This window comes from Coturnix japonica, chromosome 3 (genome assembly GCF_054131305.1).
Source record: "Coturnix japonica strain WE chromosome 3, WE-NBRP24, whole genome shotgun sequence".
NCBI classification, from domain to species: Eukaryota; Metazoa; Chordata; class Aves; order Galliformes; family Phasianidae; genus Coturnix; species Coturnix japonica.
Window position 1 is genome coordinate 51,772,603 of NC_140665.1, and position 17,155 is coordinate 51,789,757.

The 17,155-nt window shown below is 42.6% G+C and overlaps 1 protein-coding gene across 12 annotated transcripts in view; it reads left to right on the forward strand.

Annotated features, from left to right (window-relative positions):
- The first annotated feature begins 915 nt into the window (after nucleotides 1-915).
- The window catches only part of REPS1 (RALBP1 associated Eps domain containing 1), a 60,214-nt gene continuing 43,974 nt past the window's right edge, over nucleotides 916-17,155 (forward strand). For all 12 annotated transcript variants that reach the window (XR_001554185.2, XR_014944034.1, XR_014944035.1 and 9 more), the window contains exon 1: nucleotides 916-1,143. Coding sequence is in view for 8 of the 12 variants with exons in the window: in XM_015858396.3 (XP_015713882.1) it covers nucleotides 991-1,143 (153 nt within the window). In the remaining 4 variants the exon portion in view is untranslated. The remainder of the gene's footprint in view (nucleotides 1,144-17,155) is intronic.

Below are 17,155 nucleotides of genomic sequence, written 5' to 3' on the forward strand. Positions count from 1 at the left end.
CAGCTTTTATGTCATTACTTATCTTTTTCTCCCCTGGTTCCTCTTTGGCTGAGTATTTCAGGTTCACAATCGTCCCAGGTTTATATCCAGTACATACAGGTAGTGGATAAAATTAAATTTCACAGAATCACACAATGACCCGGGTTGGAAGGGACCTCAAGGATCATGTAGTTCCAACCCCCCTGCCTGGCAGGGCCACCAAACATACACCTTTACTAGATCAGGTTGCCCAGGGCCCCGTCCAACCTGGTCTTGAACACCTCCAAGGATGGGGCATCCACAACCTCCCTGGGCAGCCTGTTCCAGGGCCTAACCATTCTCCTAGTGAAGAACTTCCCCCTAACATCCAACCTAAATCTTCCCTCTTTCAACTTAAAACCATTTCCCCGTGTCCTGCTATTGTCAGCCCTTTCAAAGAGTTTACTCCCCTCCTGGGTGTAAGTTCCCTTCAGGTATTGAAAGGCTGCAATGAGGTCACCCTGCAACCTTCTCTTCTCTAGGCTGAACAAACCCAACTCCCTCAGCCTGTCCTCATAGGGGAGGTGCTCCAGCCCCCTGATCATCTTTGTGGCCCTCCTCTGGACCCGAAATTTCTGGTAGCCAAGCATATCACAGAATCACAGAATTGTAGGGGTTGGAAGGGACCTCTAGAGATCATCGAGTCCAACCCCCCTGCCAAAGCAGGCTCCCTACATCACATCACCCAGGTAGGCGTCCAGGCGGGTCTTGAATATCTCCAGAGAAGGAGACTCCACCACCTCCCTGGGCAGCCTGTTCCAGCGAATATATTGCTCATTAGTTAACTTCTCACATTTGCTCACTCAACACTCAGTCATTATTTCTGGAGCTCCACCTCCAGACGGAAGGTGGCGCTACCGGCTGCCCCCACATCCGGGCCTCGTGCCGCCCCCTCCCGCTCCGGGGCCGTCGCTTCCGCCGCCGCCGCTGGATGCGGGACAGCGGCAGCGCCGCGCGGAACCGGGGCGTAAGATGGAGGGCCTGACGCTGAGCGAGGCGGAGCAGCGCTACTACTGCGACCTCTTCTCCTACTGCGACACCGAGAGCACCAAGAAGGTGGCGTCCAACGGGCGCGTCTTGGAGCTCTTCCGCGCCGCGCAGCTGCCCAACGACGTGGTGATGCAGGTATAGCCGTGCCGGACCCCAGCCCGGGCACCGCCCCGCGCCTCATACCCGCGGTGGGGAGACGGCCTCGCTCCGCGCTGCCGCTCCTCCCCGCCGCCGCCTCTCCCGGCCCGGCCGCAGCCCACGCGGGGAGCGGAGCTTTTGTCCGGGCCGGCGGCGGCCACCTGAGCCCGGGGAGGTGGGACGGAGAGGCTGTGGCGTGTGCCCTCGCGTAGGGCACCGCTGTTGGGTGCGTGGGGCCTGTGGGGCGGGATGGGGCTGCTGGTAACCTGCGGTACAGCGACTGGTGGGGTGTTGCTGTGTTTGAGGCCGTCCAGAGAACCCTGGAGTGCTTTGGTGTGTGGGAGGGGGCCGTCCTGCAGCGTGTGGATGGAGGGAGTATGGGTTTCTGCCGTTGGGTGTTAGTGAATCTGGTCTTGTTTCATCCCAAATCACACGGTTTTATGAGGGCTCGTGGCAGATACTGACTGTAGTTAACAAAATATTTCTAACGCTGGAAAATGCAGTGTTAAGAACGATGTAGCTCCATACTCACAATGTATATAAGATTTTTAACACTGCTTCCATGAGCAGATAACATCTAAAAGCTGGTAGTAGTAGGATGGAGCTACTGCTGTAGCAGAATCAGCTCCGATGTGCCTCTTGCGATCACTTGAGGAAAGTATTCCCAGTGAATCATTCTCACCAACACCTGTTTGTAGCAGTTTCCTGCTTTTGGAGTTCCCCGTTCCATACTTATGTAGCTTTTTGAGCTACCTGGAAAGAAGCTTTTGGTAGAACTGTATCTAAAAGCCATTCGTATCTTCTCTGCACTTACATCCTCTTCTTAGCTAGATGAGAGGCCCCTTCTAACAAAGCAACAGTTACTGTAGCCAGAAATACAGTACACAAATGTCAGCGTTCAGCACTTTATTACCAGATTCCAGGAGAATACTTATGCTTAACGAGGATTACTGATTTGTTCTGGGCTGGTAAGTGCAAGTGGGTTAGTTAAAAGGACTTCAGATGCCTTGAATCATGTGCTCCAGCTCAGTGGGAAAGGTGATTGTTGGCAGTGGTTGTTTTTAAATAGAAATAAAGGAGGAGAGGGCTGAATAAGGAAAACTTCTTACTGGTAAAACTAGTAATCTTTTATTTGATGACTTGTCAGACAGGACTGAATGGTTAGAGTCTGTGTGCTTGGTGTTTTGTGAATGAGCTTTCTCAAGGCCACCCACTGCTGCTTTTTGCATGTGGCCAGCACGTTTCAGAAGAATCATCCCAGGAAAGTGAGTGTTTACAAGTTTGTTCCATTTAAAATCTCTTTTTCCATAAAACTTGCCTGTTTTATCTACACAGGGATCCGGACTAGTACTAGAGTTTGCTTTGTGTGAGCACTGGGTACAAGAACTTGGAGAGACTTGGAATTTTGAATGCAAGTGGCCACAGATTATGTCCTTATCTGTTGCAGAGTAGGTGAAGTATTTTCTTGCAAAGTAGAGCACAACTGAAGGAACAATAAACTACTCATTCATCATTCCATGGTTTCTAAATAAGCAAACTTAAGGAGCAGACCTCGTTTATCTCGGTGGAGATCGCAAGAAAAACCTTGCAGTTCAAATGGCAAAGGAGATGTTAGATTGCATGAGGTATGAAACTGTAAATAATACAAAGAAAGTCAAGATGCCCTTAGCAGTGTGACTCACTTCGGATGGCTTGTGCAATCGCTGTGGGTCACCTGTGAAGTACCTTGTATTTAAGGACAGACTCTAGTTGCGTAGCTCTTGGTCTCAGCAAAATATGCCTCTGCTTGATACCTGCACCGAAACATTGTATTTCCAAGGGAAATTGTATTTGCTGCTTAGAAGCTAAGAATGTAAAACTAAAACCTCCAAATGATAGAGCTCATGAAATAATGAGGCAGTGTGATGGAGGTGGGATTTTCCTTTAACCATACAGTACTGTGCCCTCACCTGTTCATTTGAAGCACCTGATGTTTGTGACAGAAAGGAACTCAATTCAGTTTCTCAAACCTTATATAATCCTGGAATGCAGTTGTGGTAGTAGTCGTGTGAAATGCAAAACAGTGCAAAATTGCTGCTCTTCAAATTCACAGGCACCAGGTTGTCCTGAGGAGCTACCTGAGGTTTCACTCTTCAGTCCTGTGGGTCTGTAAATAACCTCAGAATTGACTCTGTTGAAAATGAACATGTGTGACTTAATTGCATTTCTGGGCCCATAACTTGTTTTGTTTCCAAGTCTGTTCTTTGGGGGTGAATGTACAAGCAATTTTTCCTGCAAAGGGTTATGTTTATTTTATTTTATATGTCTTACAGCATGAAAAGTTAGTAACTGCTCTTAATCAATTTCCTTGCCGGCTGTAAGGGTTCCCTCAGCTGCCTGGTAAAGGAGAAGGAATGAACGCACAGAAGACTGAAACAGTTGCAGTTAATGTATATAAATCATATTCTCACAAGGCAACAAAAACTCCGAATGAAAAGCTGCACATGATACATAGTATATACCTAAAAAGGGGCAGCCTTAGCATTGCCACAGTGAGAATAGCACTACTTCACAGCAGTTAGTATTTGAATACTAACAGTATGTGAGTATTTAAATTGCTCTCAGGGTGTGGTGTCATACTGCAGTTAAACTGATCTAACGATGAGAAGGCACTGATGGAGATGGCTCAGACCCCCCACAGCTATGTGCTCTTACTTGCAGTTTCTTCCCCTTGTCTGATGCTTTTGTGCTGTACTGGTTCCGTGGGCTTCGCAAGTAGAAAATTCCAATTTTTGGTTGATTTTTATCTCTGTATCTGCTAACAATGAGACTGAATGAATGTTAATTCTGGCATAAGGAAAGAGGCATGAGAACCATTTGCTGGAAGAAGAAAGGAGAGCCTCCCCCTTTTATGGTGACCAGATATTTCACTTGTCATCTAGCACAGATTTAATGGTTGTTTCAACCAAATTTCAGTTACCTGTGCATTGCTGTTTGTATTAGCAAGTAATACAGGAGGAATTACCTGTATTACTAGGAGGTGATCCTCCCCCTCTACTCTGCCCTGGTGAGGCCTCATATGGAATATTGTGTCCAGTACTGGGGAGCCCAGAACAAAAAAGACAGGGATCTCTTGGAAAGAGTCCAGCGGAGGGCCACTAAAATGGTGAAGGGCCTGGAGCATCTCCACTATGAAGAAAGGCTGAGTGAACTGGGTCTGTTTAGCCTTGAGAAAAGAAGGCTGAGAGGGGACTTGATCCAGGTTTATAAATACCTGAGGTGTGGGAGCCATAGTGGCGAGGCTGGTCTCTTTTCAGTAGTGCGTGGGGACAGGACTAGGGGTAATGGGATGAAACTACAGCATAGGAAGTTCCACATGAATGTGCGGAAGAACTTCTTTACAGTGAGGGTGACGGAGCACTGGAACAGGCTGCCCAGGGAGGTGGTGGAGTCTCCTTCTCTGGAGATATTCAAGACCCGCCTGGACGCCTACCTGTGTGACATGGTGTAGGGAGCCTGCTTTGGCAGGGGGGTTGGACTCGATGATCTCTAGAGGTCCCTTCCAACCCCTACAATTCTGTGATTCTGTGATTCTGTAATGTAACACAGCACAAGTAATACTGAAGACCTGATGTTGGCACTGTATATGTGCTTCACAGCTTCTGCTTTGACCAAGTTCTGGCATGATCTTGTAGACTGTGATCCTAGAGTGCGTCTTCTAGGTCAGCTTCATAGAAAAAGAAGTAGTAGCCTGTTGTGAGGTGCTTCCATAGTGTGACCTGGAGCAGTGGGATGCACAGAAGGTTTGCTTCAAATGCACTTTCTACATCTGACCTAAAATGCTAATGTAGATGTGCTGTTTAAGTCAGTTCTTTGGTCCCTCTGTGCTGCTGGTGAAGTTGCTTGTTGAAGCTATTGTCAGATGGAACAACAAAAGTTCATCACCTATGCATGAAATTAGTATTCCTGTTGTTGTCCTATTTGTTCAATCTGTGCAATTCTTATTTATCTGGCTGAATCACCAAATTTTATGAACTATCATTCTTTGAGTATCAATTCCAGAAGCTTTACAAGACAAGAATAAATTCAGCCGTGCGTATGATACCCATCTGAAATTAAGGAGTCGAAGCATCTTGCTTTAAAAGCACAGTAATACTACTGAACAACCAATGCTCGATTATTTGCATGCACTTTCTCTAACAGTAGTGAATTATCATCTTAAGTGCTGACAGTGTGCACCTTACTTAACTTGACTTGTGATTTTTTGCTAAAATTCTTTGGAACAACAGATGACTTGTACAGTTACCCTTGTTTTGTTTTAATTACAGATATGCCTGTATTAGTCCATTTAAAACCTAATGTAATAGGGGAAGTGGTTTTAAGTTGAAAGAGGGAAGATTTAGGTTGGATGTTAGGGGGAAGTTCTTCACTAGGAGAGTGGTTAGGCCCTGGAACAGGCTGCCCAGGGAGGCTGTGGATGCCCCGTCCTTGGAGGTGTTCAAGACCAGGTTGGACGGGGCCCTGGGCAACCTGATCTAGTAAATGTGTATGTTTGGTGGCCCTGCCAGGCAGGGGGGTTGGAACTACATGACCCTTGAGGTCCCTTCCAACCCGGGTCATTCTGTGACTTCTGTGTAAAGCCTATTTTTGGTCTTTTTCTTGTCATCCAATTTGAAATCTATTTCATATCTAAGGAGTCTGTAGGGACAAATGAATTTTGATCATTCTTGTCACTGATGTAGAAATGACTGTCACTGCTTGTTTTCTGCCTTCACATCAGGATTGTAAGAGCTCATACCTGTGATGAAGCTTCTTCACTGGAAGGTCCAGACTCTGAGCACAGAGCCCTGTTCATCAGCTACACTTTCTGGGCAGTGCAGGAAGTCAACCAAGGTGCAGACATATCTGGTCTTCTGTTGTCCTTGTGGTGCCAGTGGAAGCTGAGCCAGGCCATGCTTAGATTACCATGTGTGGTAGAGACATACAGAAGATTAGATATAACTGTGATGTACTAATCTTTGTACTCGGCATTGGTGAGGCCTCACCTCGAGCACTGTGTTCAGTTTTGGGCACTTCAGCACAGGAAAGACATGGAGGTATTGGAGCAGGTCCAGAGAAGGGCAATGAGGCTTGTGAAGGGCTTGGAGAATCAGCCCTATGAGGAGAGGCTAAGGAAGCTGGGGCTGTTTAGTCTGGGGAAAAGGAGGCTGAGGAGAGACCTTATCGCCCTCTTCCAGTATCTGAAAGGTTCTTATAGTGAGAGTGGGGCTGGTCTCTTCTCACTAGTGACAAGTTACAGGATGAGGGAAATGGCCTCAAGTTGCGCCAGGGTAAGTTTAGGCTGGATATTAGGAAGAACTTCTTTACAGAAAGGGTGGTTAAGTACTGGAAAAGGCTCCCCAGGGAGGTGGTTGAATTGCCATCCCTGGTTGTGTTTAAGAGCCGTTTGGATGTGGTGCTCAGGGGTATGATTTAGTGTAGGGTTGTTAGAGTTAGGGTACTGGTTAGGCTGCGGTTGGACTTGATGATCTTCAAGGTCTTTTCCAACCTGGGTAATTCTATGATTAATTTGTTGAATTCATCATCTTTTCCAAGCTGGTGGGCTAAGAAGCTAGAATGCCTTATGCATACAGATCCCATATTTTCCACTGTTTGCATTTGGAGTGTATTTAAAAATTCATAGCACTTCTAGATCTCAAAAAATATGTGCTGTGTAAAAAACCAACCAAACAACAACAAAAAAACCAACCCCACAACTTTCTTGTAATTATAACTTCTGCACAAACAGCAAACAGGCCCAATTTTGAAATAGCTCATTAATTATATCCAGCATATATATTTGGTTTGTTTGTTTTACTCTAAAAGCTGTGAGCTTTTTTACATTTGAAAATAAAATGAATTTGTAGCAGCTGATTATGAAGGGATTCTAGCACAGAAATGTGTGATTATATTTAGTATTTTTCTTATTCATACTGTTTTATTAGCTTTAGCGCCGTAAAGCTGATGAGCAAGTAGCTCTTTATAATTATAATCATATGTAATCTATACACATAATCCGTATAACATGGATGTTTGTCTGTACTTCAAGCTGTATTCCATTTCTCACTTAGTAAATGAGCTTTTAGGAATCTGATGTAAACACAAATGATCTCTAGGTCTAAAGCTGAGAATTTTCAGTGAATTGCTCACTCTTTCCTAAAATGCAAGTGTAGAGCATTTTTCTTTCACGTCAGCTGAGCAGGGAGTTAAACTTGTTTCATGTCAGGATGAGATATTTAAGCAGCCTGCTCTCTGTTAGCGTCAGAAATTGTGCTTAGTGTTTGTATCCTGCAAATTGTGCTTTGCTTTTTGTACGGAATTGTGGTACAAAAGTTTTGCACTAATGTTGTTACTTTCACAGTGACTGCTGGGCTGCAAATTGTTTTCTCTTCACAGTTGATTAGTTTGAGCAGTCTCATATCTCAGCAGCATTTACTCAGAGAATAATCATTGTTTTTTAACCAGAAGCAGGAAGCTGATGGCAAAACTTTAGTGTTGTAGATAAGCTCTATTAGACTTATATTTATTTTCGGCTGGTTTCTCATTGTAATTGTTTTTCAGCCTTTGAAATTGACCAGAATTCATAATTCATAGTACATCCCTTCTTAATTGCATATGCCAGCAGAGCTTTCAGAAAATTTCAAGTATCACAGCTCAGCTTTGTTTGAAAACAGTTGTGTTTCTTTTCATGTGCCATCAGAGGACAGTAGGGGACGAGTGATACCCATTCTGACATGGCAAAATCTGTTCAGAAAGATTGGGAACTTTTGTGAGAAATGCCAGCTGTCTTCGAATCAAGTTACAAACTTGTGCTGTAAACCTGGTATAATTCTTCTGTGTTAAACTGGTGAGTGCTTCCTCCACCCCTTGACTGTGCCCCAGTGGCGCAGTGGTAGGAATGCCACTTTGCAAACACCAGGGCCCGGGTTCGAATCCCCCCTGTGGCGCAAGTGGTAGAAGTGCTGCTCTGCTACACAGGAGGCTCGAATCCCGGGGGTTGGACTCGATGATCTGTAAGGTCCCTTCCAACCCGCACGAGACTGTTATCTATTATTATCTATTAAAAGCTGCAGACATGCTTTCATCTTAGTCTAATCTTTGTTAAATATTACTTTGGATACTAGGGGGCTTGGAACTAGATGATCTTAAAGGTCCTTTCCAAACCCAAACTGTTCTATGGTACTGTGAAAATTGTAGGACTTCTCTGTCGGTCTCCATGACTTTTCAATTCTATTTGCTAGTTTTTAAAACTCTTACAGACAAGTTTTGAGTGTATTGGGTTGTCATGGTTTTATACTTATGGGTCATAAGTATTTGCCATTTAAATTAGACCTCCTTAACAGAATTCAACTCTTTGCCTAAACGAGTTCAAGGGATGTAAGCAATAGATTGACCGTCAGACTTTTTTACTTGAGTTTGTTAGTGATGATTGTAGGAAGATCCATTTCTCACATGCCCTTTTTCTTTCACTGTTTTTCTAGATGGAGTATTAAGCCAGCAGTGCTTAGTCAAGCACTAATTTACAAAATCAGCACTCAGTGTTTGTGACGTGTGTGTTTTTCTGAGGTTGTTGTCTAAATAGACCATCCCCTGCACTTGCTATGGAAAAAGTACATTTAAACTGTGTATAAAACAGTGCTGTGATAGATTAAAGGGCTTGGGAAAGATGACAGCTTGACCTGAATTTTTAGAATGATTAACTTTTGAGCTCTAACCCCAAAAAGTATATATTCACTATATATATATATATATATATATATATTCACAAAAGTATATGCCCCCAAAGTATATTAACAGAGCAATTAGCAGACTCAACTTTAAACAAGTCTCTTTTTCTCCACTAATTCTGGGAGTGGTTGACCAGCACTGGGCTGTACAAAGATTTAGCATTACTTCTGCTTCATAAATGTTGTAGAAAAGTCTCTTGTTGTGGCAGCAACGTGTACAACTTGTTTTTGCTGACTGAAAATTCAGCAAAAATTCATAGTCTGAATTCATCTAAGAACCTAGTGCAAGTAACTCTTAAGTCTCAAATATCAATCTCAAATATCTTATAGATATCTCAAATATCTATAAGTGCACATTTTTTTAGAGTTTTGACTAGATTTTGTATCAGCGTTGAAAGACTTGACGGCTTGTAGACCTTACTGGGAGGAGGAAAGCATTGCAAAGTAACTTTCTAGTTACTTTGCTTTCTAGTCAGCTTAACTTTGAGAAGAGACGTAGATGGGAGAGCAGTATAAAATACCAAGTACAGGAGCTTCTTGTGAACTTGTATGGAAGTGTTGAGGAATAACAAAGCAGATCTGACCAGTCCTTTTTGGCCATGTCATGGTGTGACGACTAATTCTGGGATCAGGGAATGCCTTAACTTTCATTGTACATAGCAAACTGCCAGTAGCTTGTGTTCATTCTTTGTAGCTTTTCTGTCTTACGTTTGTTCTATTGTGGAGATGAAAGTTGACTTTTGATGAAAATACTGAAATCCAAAAAGTAAGGAAATAAATCAGCAAGGAATATCAATCAATGGTATGTATGGCTACTCTGGCTATTGCCATTTGTTCTGGAAATCACTTGAGTACAATGGAATCATCTTGGGAGACCAAAATTGTCACAGGCTGATTCAGTCATTGAGAGTTGGTGCTGAAGTGTTTTCTCCTCCTATTGCTTGAATTCTTCAGGGACCATCATAGAAAGGAAATATGCTTTGTTCTGAGTGGAAATCTTATTGGCCTAATATATTCACCTATCTTTCTGATCTACAGAGGATTAATTTGGACAGATGTACTTTGTGAATCTGCAACTACTCTTGATGTGACATTCCGTTCAGTTGCCTCATTTCTAGCTTTTCTGCACCTCTAAAATGCAAAGCATTACAACTTTCTCAAGGCTGCAGCCTTGCAGGTTTGCAGGCACATGAACAAATCATTGCCACCAACCATGTGCTTCCTTGTTGTTGACATGTTTGTCGGCTGAACAGTAGAAGGATTCAGATTAAAGAAACAACAGGTAACAGAGTCACTTTTTGCTGGCTTACTGAGTGCAGTAATCATACTGTGTGATCAGATACATGAGAACCAGCTAATGCTCAGGAGCGGAGAATTGTGCAACTGGGAGCTGAGGAAGGAGGAATAACAAAACAATAGTGTGACTGAGCAAAGAACTATTTAGGTTAAGCAGCAATGTAAAATTGCATAGGAAGATGAGACAGGTATGTGGTATATCCCCTTTTAAAAGAACCTCTCTTTCTGCATCTCTAGGTCTGTATGCCTTATGCCTCTGTGTGTGTATGGATGATGGTTAGCAGCTTTTACAATGAATAATCAAAGCAATAAGGGAACTTTGGAGGCTTGTATGAGAGACTAATAGTGAGGAGATTCATGTGTATGCCTGCTGCAGCTTTTACAGGAGCTGTTAGCAGGACCAAAAGCCTTGACAGGAAATGGAAAAAATGGAACTACTGTGTTAGGAAGTGTCATCCATGAATGAGTCTTTAATGCACCATTGACTGTGTGCTGTCAGGAACAACAGGAGGTGTTGCAGACCTCTTCTGGAATGGGTTGAAGTCAGGAATGTCTCCTGAATATATTTTTTGTTTGGGAGAGCTGCTCTGTGCTGCTTTCTTTCTGAACCTGGAGGTCAGATGTGTCAGGCCACAGTGGTTTGGGTATGTAGGTTCACCTTGTGAGTTCAATTTTGCAGGATGTACTCCCTGCAGATTTGCAAAGTTCTCCTGCTACCTTGCTGATATGATGTCTCAAACAAAGAGCTTCCCAGTTGAGAGGCCCTTTTATCTAACTGTGTGGATTACTCCTTACAATGAACTTTAATCTGTTTCAGGTGTTTTTTGAGTTGAGCTGTGAGTAGTACTGGTTGTGCCTCAGAGAGCACAGATTTAATGAAGGGGGAAACCTGCTGGGCAGCAGCAGCTGGGAGAGGAGTGAGAAAATGTGAGAAAGTGGTCCTGCAGACCCCAAAGTCAGTACAGAAGGAGGGCAGGAAGTGCTCGAGGCGTGGAGCAGAAGTTCCCTACAGTCCAGGAGAGGCCCATGGAGGAGAAGGTTGACCCTGTGCAGCCCACAGGCACTGTGCAGAGCAGATCTCCATGTGCAGCCATGGAGGAGCCTGAGGTGGAGCAGGAAGTCTAGGGGAGCTTCTATCCATGAGGGACACTCCTGAGGGATGGGTCCTGTGGTATGGAGCTGTGTTGGAGCAGTGCTTGAATCACAGAATTATCAAGGTTGGAAAAGACCTAGAAGATCATCTAGACCAACCATTCCCAATACTTCCTGGCTAAATCATATTCCTCAACACCACATCCAAACATTTCTTGAACACTCCCATGGTTGGTGACTCCTTCCTGGGCAGTGCATTCCAATGCCTGACTACCCTTTCTGAAAAGTAATACTTCCTAATGTCCAGTCTGAATCTCCCCTGGCGCAGCTTAAAACCATTCCCTCTACTTCTATCACTGATTACACGAGAGAAGAGGCCAACCCCCAGCTCACTACAACCTCCCTTCAGGAAGTTATAGAGAGCTATAAGGTCTCCCCTGAGCCTCCTTTTCTCCAGACTGAACAATCCCAGCTCCCTCAGCTGCTCCTCATAAGGCCTGTGCTGCAGACCCCTCACCAGCTTTGTAGCCCTCCTCTGAATGCGTTCCAGGGCCTCAATGTCTTTCTTGCAGTGAGGGGCCCAAAACTGAACACAGTAAAAGAGCTGAAGCAGTTTGAAGAGCTGCATCCTGTGGGAAACTTGCCTTGGGATGTCATCCCATGGGAGGGACCATGAAAAAGAAATGAAGCATTGTGGACTGACTGCAGTCCCTGTTCCCTTTTCCCTTCCACTGTTTGGGATGAGGAGGTGTAGGAGGGTGTGTGGGGAGTAAGGTGTTAAGTTTTAGTTCTCACTGTCCTTGTCTGTTATCAACAATGTTAGGTTAATCTTCCTTACCCTGAGTCTGTTTGTACCCCTGATGGTAACTGGTGAGTGATCTTCCTGTCCTTGTCTCAACTGGTGAGCTTTTTTTTCCATCTTATTTTTTCTGTCCTGTTGTTCTTGGAGAGAGAGTGTGAGAAATGTTGTGATACTGAGCTATCACACACTGATAGTGTATTATTTATGAAAATTAGATTTTGTATATAATATCTGTGGGAAAAGAATACTCCTTTTGAAGTGAAATCTCTAAAATACAACTGGCTCAAAAAGTAGGTGGAAATATTGTGAATTCATTTTTTTTAATTGTAGTATTCAGTGCATTCAGCCATTAAAAGAAGCATTTATCTTGTGCATGTGTGATAGCAGCATTTTGCATGTTTTTGCTGCTTTTCTATTAATAATGAAAGCTTGACTCTAAATCTGCCAACCCTTTCTGAGGGAATGGACACCCCTGTAAAACAAGTTCTAAAATACCAGGGCAGAAGCACTTCTCTGAGAGTTAAAAATAGTGGGTCATTTTTTGAAGGACTAATTAACTTATTTGTTTCTGAGGTGATTAATTCTGAAATGCCTGATTTGTGTGCATGTTTGAACCTGAAATGACCTGTGCAATAGGGAAGCTTAACTCTTGAGTATGTGTAGAGAATTGTTATGCTTGGAGCTATCAATTAGGTTTTTTTCCTGGTGATATTTTAGCAGTGGATATATGCAGTGTGTGAAAACCAAGGGTAGGTAAGTATATGATCTGTATATACAGGCAGTGGGAGACGCTTAATAGTTCTTTGACGGAGTATTTGTCCTCTTTTAAGTACTTAAGTGCTACTGCTTTTATTTCTTTAAAGGCTTGTGTTCTGTAGCCAGATTTGTAGCTTTGACTGAAATCAGTCTTTCTGGAATAGTCAGTAAGACATAAAAAAAAAAAAAGCACATCAGTGTCCCAGATATATATCTTGTATTTGCAAATTCTTAGTAGTAAATACATTCGACTAGTTGGTACTGTATATCTAAAGTACCTAGTAAGGTAACTACCTATCAAATCTGGGTAATATTAGGCTTGCTGTTCAGCATATGAAAGTTTTCTACTTCGCATTTAGCTGGATTAAATATAGCTGCTGTTTATCCTTCATAAATGCATTTTGCAAATAAACTTGGGGTAGGTTTAAGACTGTTAAAATACTTGTCGGATATTGCCAGTAGTGGTGAAACATAGAATTCTTAGCAATACTTGGGCTGTTTCTTTTAGCAGCAGTTTGTTTGTCCTGTCTCCATTTCATTTTATTTTTTTCTTCCCAAGTGCCCCCACGTGCCAAGGTCTGTGGAGCCCTGCAGGGAACTGGGTCAGAGACTTGTCTTGGTTAAAAATAACCCATCAAAAGAAGGATCTTTGTCAGTTCTGTCTTGTTGCTACTCTACAGGGCCATAAACAACTGTTGCATCTCAGAAGTTACCTGTCGAGTGAGATTTTTCTATAGAAAGCTGCAAAATTCTCGATTAATAACTGATTGGTATTTCTAGCCAGGGGTAGGTGGGAGAGTAGTTACAAAACTGTCAGCCTGGAGGACAGCGGTCTGCAGTTAGTGAAATAGATCCACTTCAGTGGAGTGACAGGAATTGATCTACTAACAGATGGCTGCTGAACAATGAGTTTGAAGGTAATTAATTGTGAGGAAAGTTATATTCAATTTAGAAAGAAAAAAAAAAGACAGAAGGTTTCATGGTTTTTCCCTATATAGTGATGGTGATCTTTTTCTGCATGAATATACGTTCCTGAGAAATATTTTTCCAGACGCCTTTATACCAAATTACATTACCCTGTAAAGTTATGGTTAATTTTTATTATAGCTGAGTCGAGTGGATTACGTCATTTCAGAAGAGCACCTCTGTGTGACAGCGCATTTTAGTACCCATTATGAATCTGTTGTGCATTAAACTTAATTTAGATACCATATGGCATTTTCTGCTTAACATTTATCTGCAGAGCTTTTGGATTCTTATCAATGAATGGGATGCAACATACAGAAGTAACATTATTGACATAATGTTTTTCACCTTAAACTGTGAATGAAAATTAATTGTAGTTACATTTCATTAAATTACCTGAATCACAGAATAATAGGGGTTGGAAGGGACCTTCAGAGATCATCGAGTCCAACCCCCCTGCCAAAGCAGGCTCCCTACACCACGTCACACAGGTAGGCGTCCAGGCGGGTCTTGAGTATCTCCAGAGAAGGAGACTCCACCACCCCCCTGGGCAGCCTGTTCCAGTGCTCTGTCACCCTCACCATAAAGAAGTTCTTGTGCACATTCATGTGGAACTTCCTATGCTCCAATTTGTGGCTGTTTCCCCTTGTCCTGTCTTCACACACTGCTGAAAAGGGTCTGGTCTCACTGCTTTGCCCCCCACACCTTGGCTTGGATCAGGTCCCCTCTCAGCCTTCTTTTCTCAAGGCTAAACAGACCCAGTTCACTCAGCCTTTCTTCATAGGGGAGATGCTCCAGGCCCTTCACCATCTTTGTGGCCCCTGTTGATCTCTTTCCAAGAGATCCCTGTCTTTTTTGTACTGGGGAGCCCTGAAATGGACACAGTATTCCAGATGAGGCCTTACCAGGGCAAAGTAGAGGGGGAGGATCACCTCCCTCGACCTGCTGGTGACATTTTCTTTAATGCACCCCAGAATGCCAATGGCCTTTTTGGCCACAAGGGCACACTGCTGGCTCATGGTCAATCTTTCGTCCACCAGGACGCCTAGATCCCTCTCTGTAGAGTTCCTCTCCAGCAGGTCTTCCCCCAACCTCTACTGGTGCGTGCAGTTATTCCAGAATATAGGTTATTCTTTCTACTTTTCCTGAGCTTTTTAATCTGAAATAGACCCTTAGTTCATTTTTCAGTGTATTGTTTGTTCTTTATTACATCATTATGGTCAGTATGCACAGGAGAATTGTAGAACTGTGTACAAAGTATGGAAGCAGAAGTGTATTCATACGGTCTGCTTTAACTTCAATTTTCAGGCTTACGTGAAAACTTGTTTTGCAACCCTGGTGCATGATTCATATGATATAATCCCTGATCCTTGGTTTATTTAAATATAGGAGAAAACTTTCTTACTGCAAGGGTGATTGAACAAGGGAAGAGGTGGACTCTGTAGAGTCACCCTATATATCCTTGAAAGTACTCAAGACCCAGCTGTACATGTTCCTAAGCAAAACGCTGTAGCTTTGAGTCAAGGTGGTTGGTCTGGGTGATCTCCAGATGCTCTCTCCAAGCTCAGCTATTCTGTGGTTCTAGGCAGGGCTTCTTTGTGTTTATGATTTTTTTTATTTTTTTTTAAAAAAAGCTTTATACTGATGATTGGGCTACTAGAATACCTCAAATTAAGAACCTGCATATGAAATTGAGTTCAAAATGTGTATTCGGGATCCCAGTTCTGCTTCTTTCTTAATATCGGTATGTAATTTATGTATATAAATACAAAGTTATTATTTATGTATGTGCATATTTTAGTGGATAGTAAACTTGAGTTATCACCCTAGTTTAGTTGATGTGATACAGAAGGCCTGGCAATGAGCTTGTTCACTCCCTCTCCATCCACTGTTCGTGTTGTCACTGCCAGTCTTGAAAAGTTGCCTCAGACTTGCTCCTTATAACTTTCTTTTATGGAATGGTTAGTACTTGAGTAACTCTGTCCAAGCACTTGAAAGATGGTTTTTAAATCTTTACTACGTAGGTGGCATGTATCTTACTTCCTTACTTCTCTTATTCCTTACCATTGAAGAAGTTATAAATGGTTGTGCTTTTATATAAATAAAGTTTGCAGATTGTGGGCTTGATTTGCCTTGCAAAACAGCCTCGGGGCAAGGGACTGTGATAATCTTGAGGACTTTTCCAGAAAGCGTGTCTGAGTTGTGAAAAGTACATTTTAACACATTTGATAGAGATGTGATTTGTTCCACTTCACTTGGAATTTTAAAAGGTTCTTAGTCTTTTAGGGTTTTTTTTTCCTGTTAACAAACATCTCCACATCTAAGGACCTCTTACTTTATATCTGTAAAAATTCTAGAAGATTAGCTTGGAAAGGGGTTTCTTGTCAACATACCATTTCCTATGTATGTCTGATCTGTGCCAGCTCCTAATGCTACTGATGTAGGTGTTATTTCTTTGCAGGATGCAAAAGGACTGTGTGTGCAATTTCATAATTATAAAAAACAACCCTGTTTTTCTGTCAACAGTTTCAAGTAGTTCCAGAGCTTCAATAAGTTGTTGCTACTCATTTGCTTAATTGCAACAGTGCCATGTCAGGATCTTCTTACGATGAGATGAAAACAATAATAGAGCATTTTGTCTTGAAGATGACTCTGCATTTCTTGGAGTGTTTTAGGAAAATCCTTATCCTTTATAGTTCTTAGAAGATGAAATTCCTAAAAATAAAACAAATCTCAGAAGCAATTCCTTGATATATATATATATTTTTATTCCTGTCAAGTATAGCTTACTGCCTGGTGAGTATTTAAATCCTCCTTTGAGGAGATTATAGGTAGACTGTTCTGGGTTTGTTCAAGCGTGTAGTCAGTGAGCTCACAGGTCTTCGGTAGATATTTGCATTTAATGATTTTACTCGACCATGGGTCATGTGTCTGATTGGGTTGCAGTCTTTTTAAAAGGGAGATCTCCTTTGGCTTTTTTGAGAGGATTTGATAGCTCCTTATTCAGCAGCATGAGGACGTTCTGTTTTTCTGTATCTTGAGCGTTTTTCAGTTGTCGTTATAGTTAAATTTATTCTCCTGCCCTTCTCTCCTTTGAATCCACGCTTGTCTTTCTTCTCTAATACTTACTGCCATTGTAGCTTAATTATTAATCCAGTCTTCAGCTGAAGAGTTTTTCTTCAACCTGGCAATACTGACCAGCTCCAAAAACAACTATTTCTAGTCCAGCACTGACTTTGAACTGCCAAAATCCAATACTACCCAGTGACTGCATAGGCTCCAAATACCTGTGTCACTGCTTCCTTTCATAAAAGGCTTTTCCAGATTCTCTTCAGTTATTCGTCTGCTAATA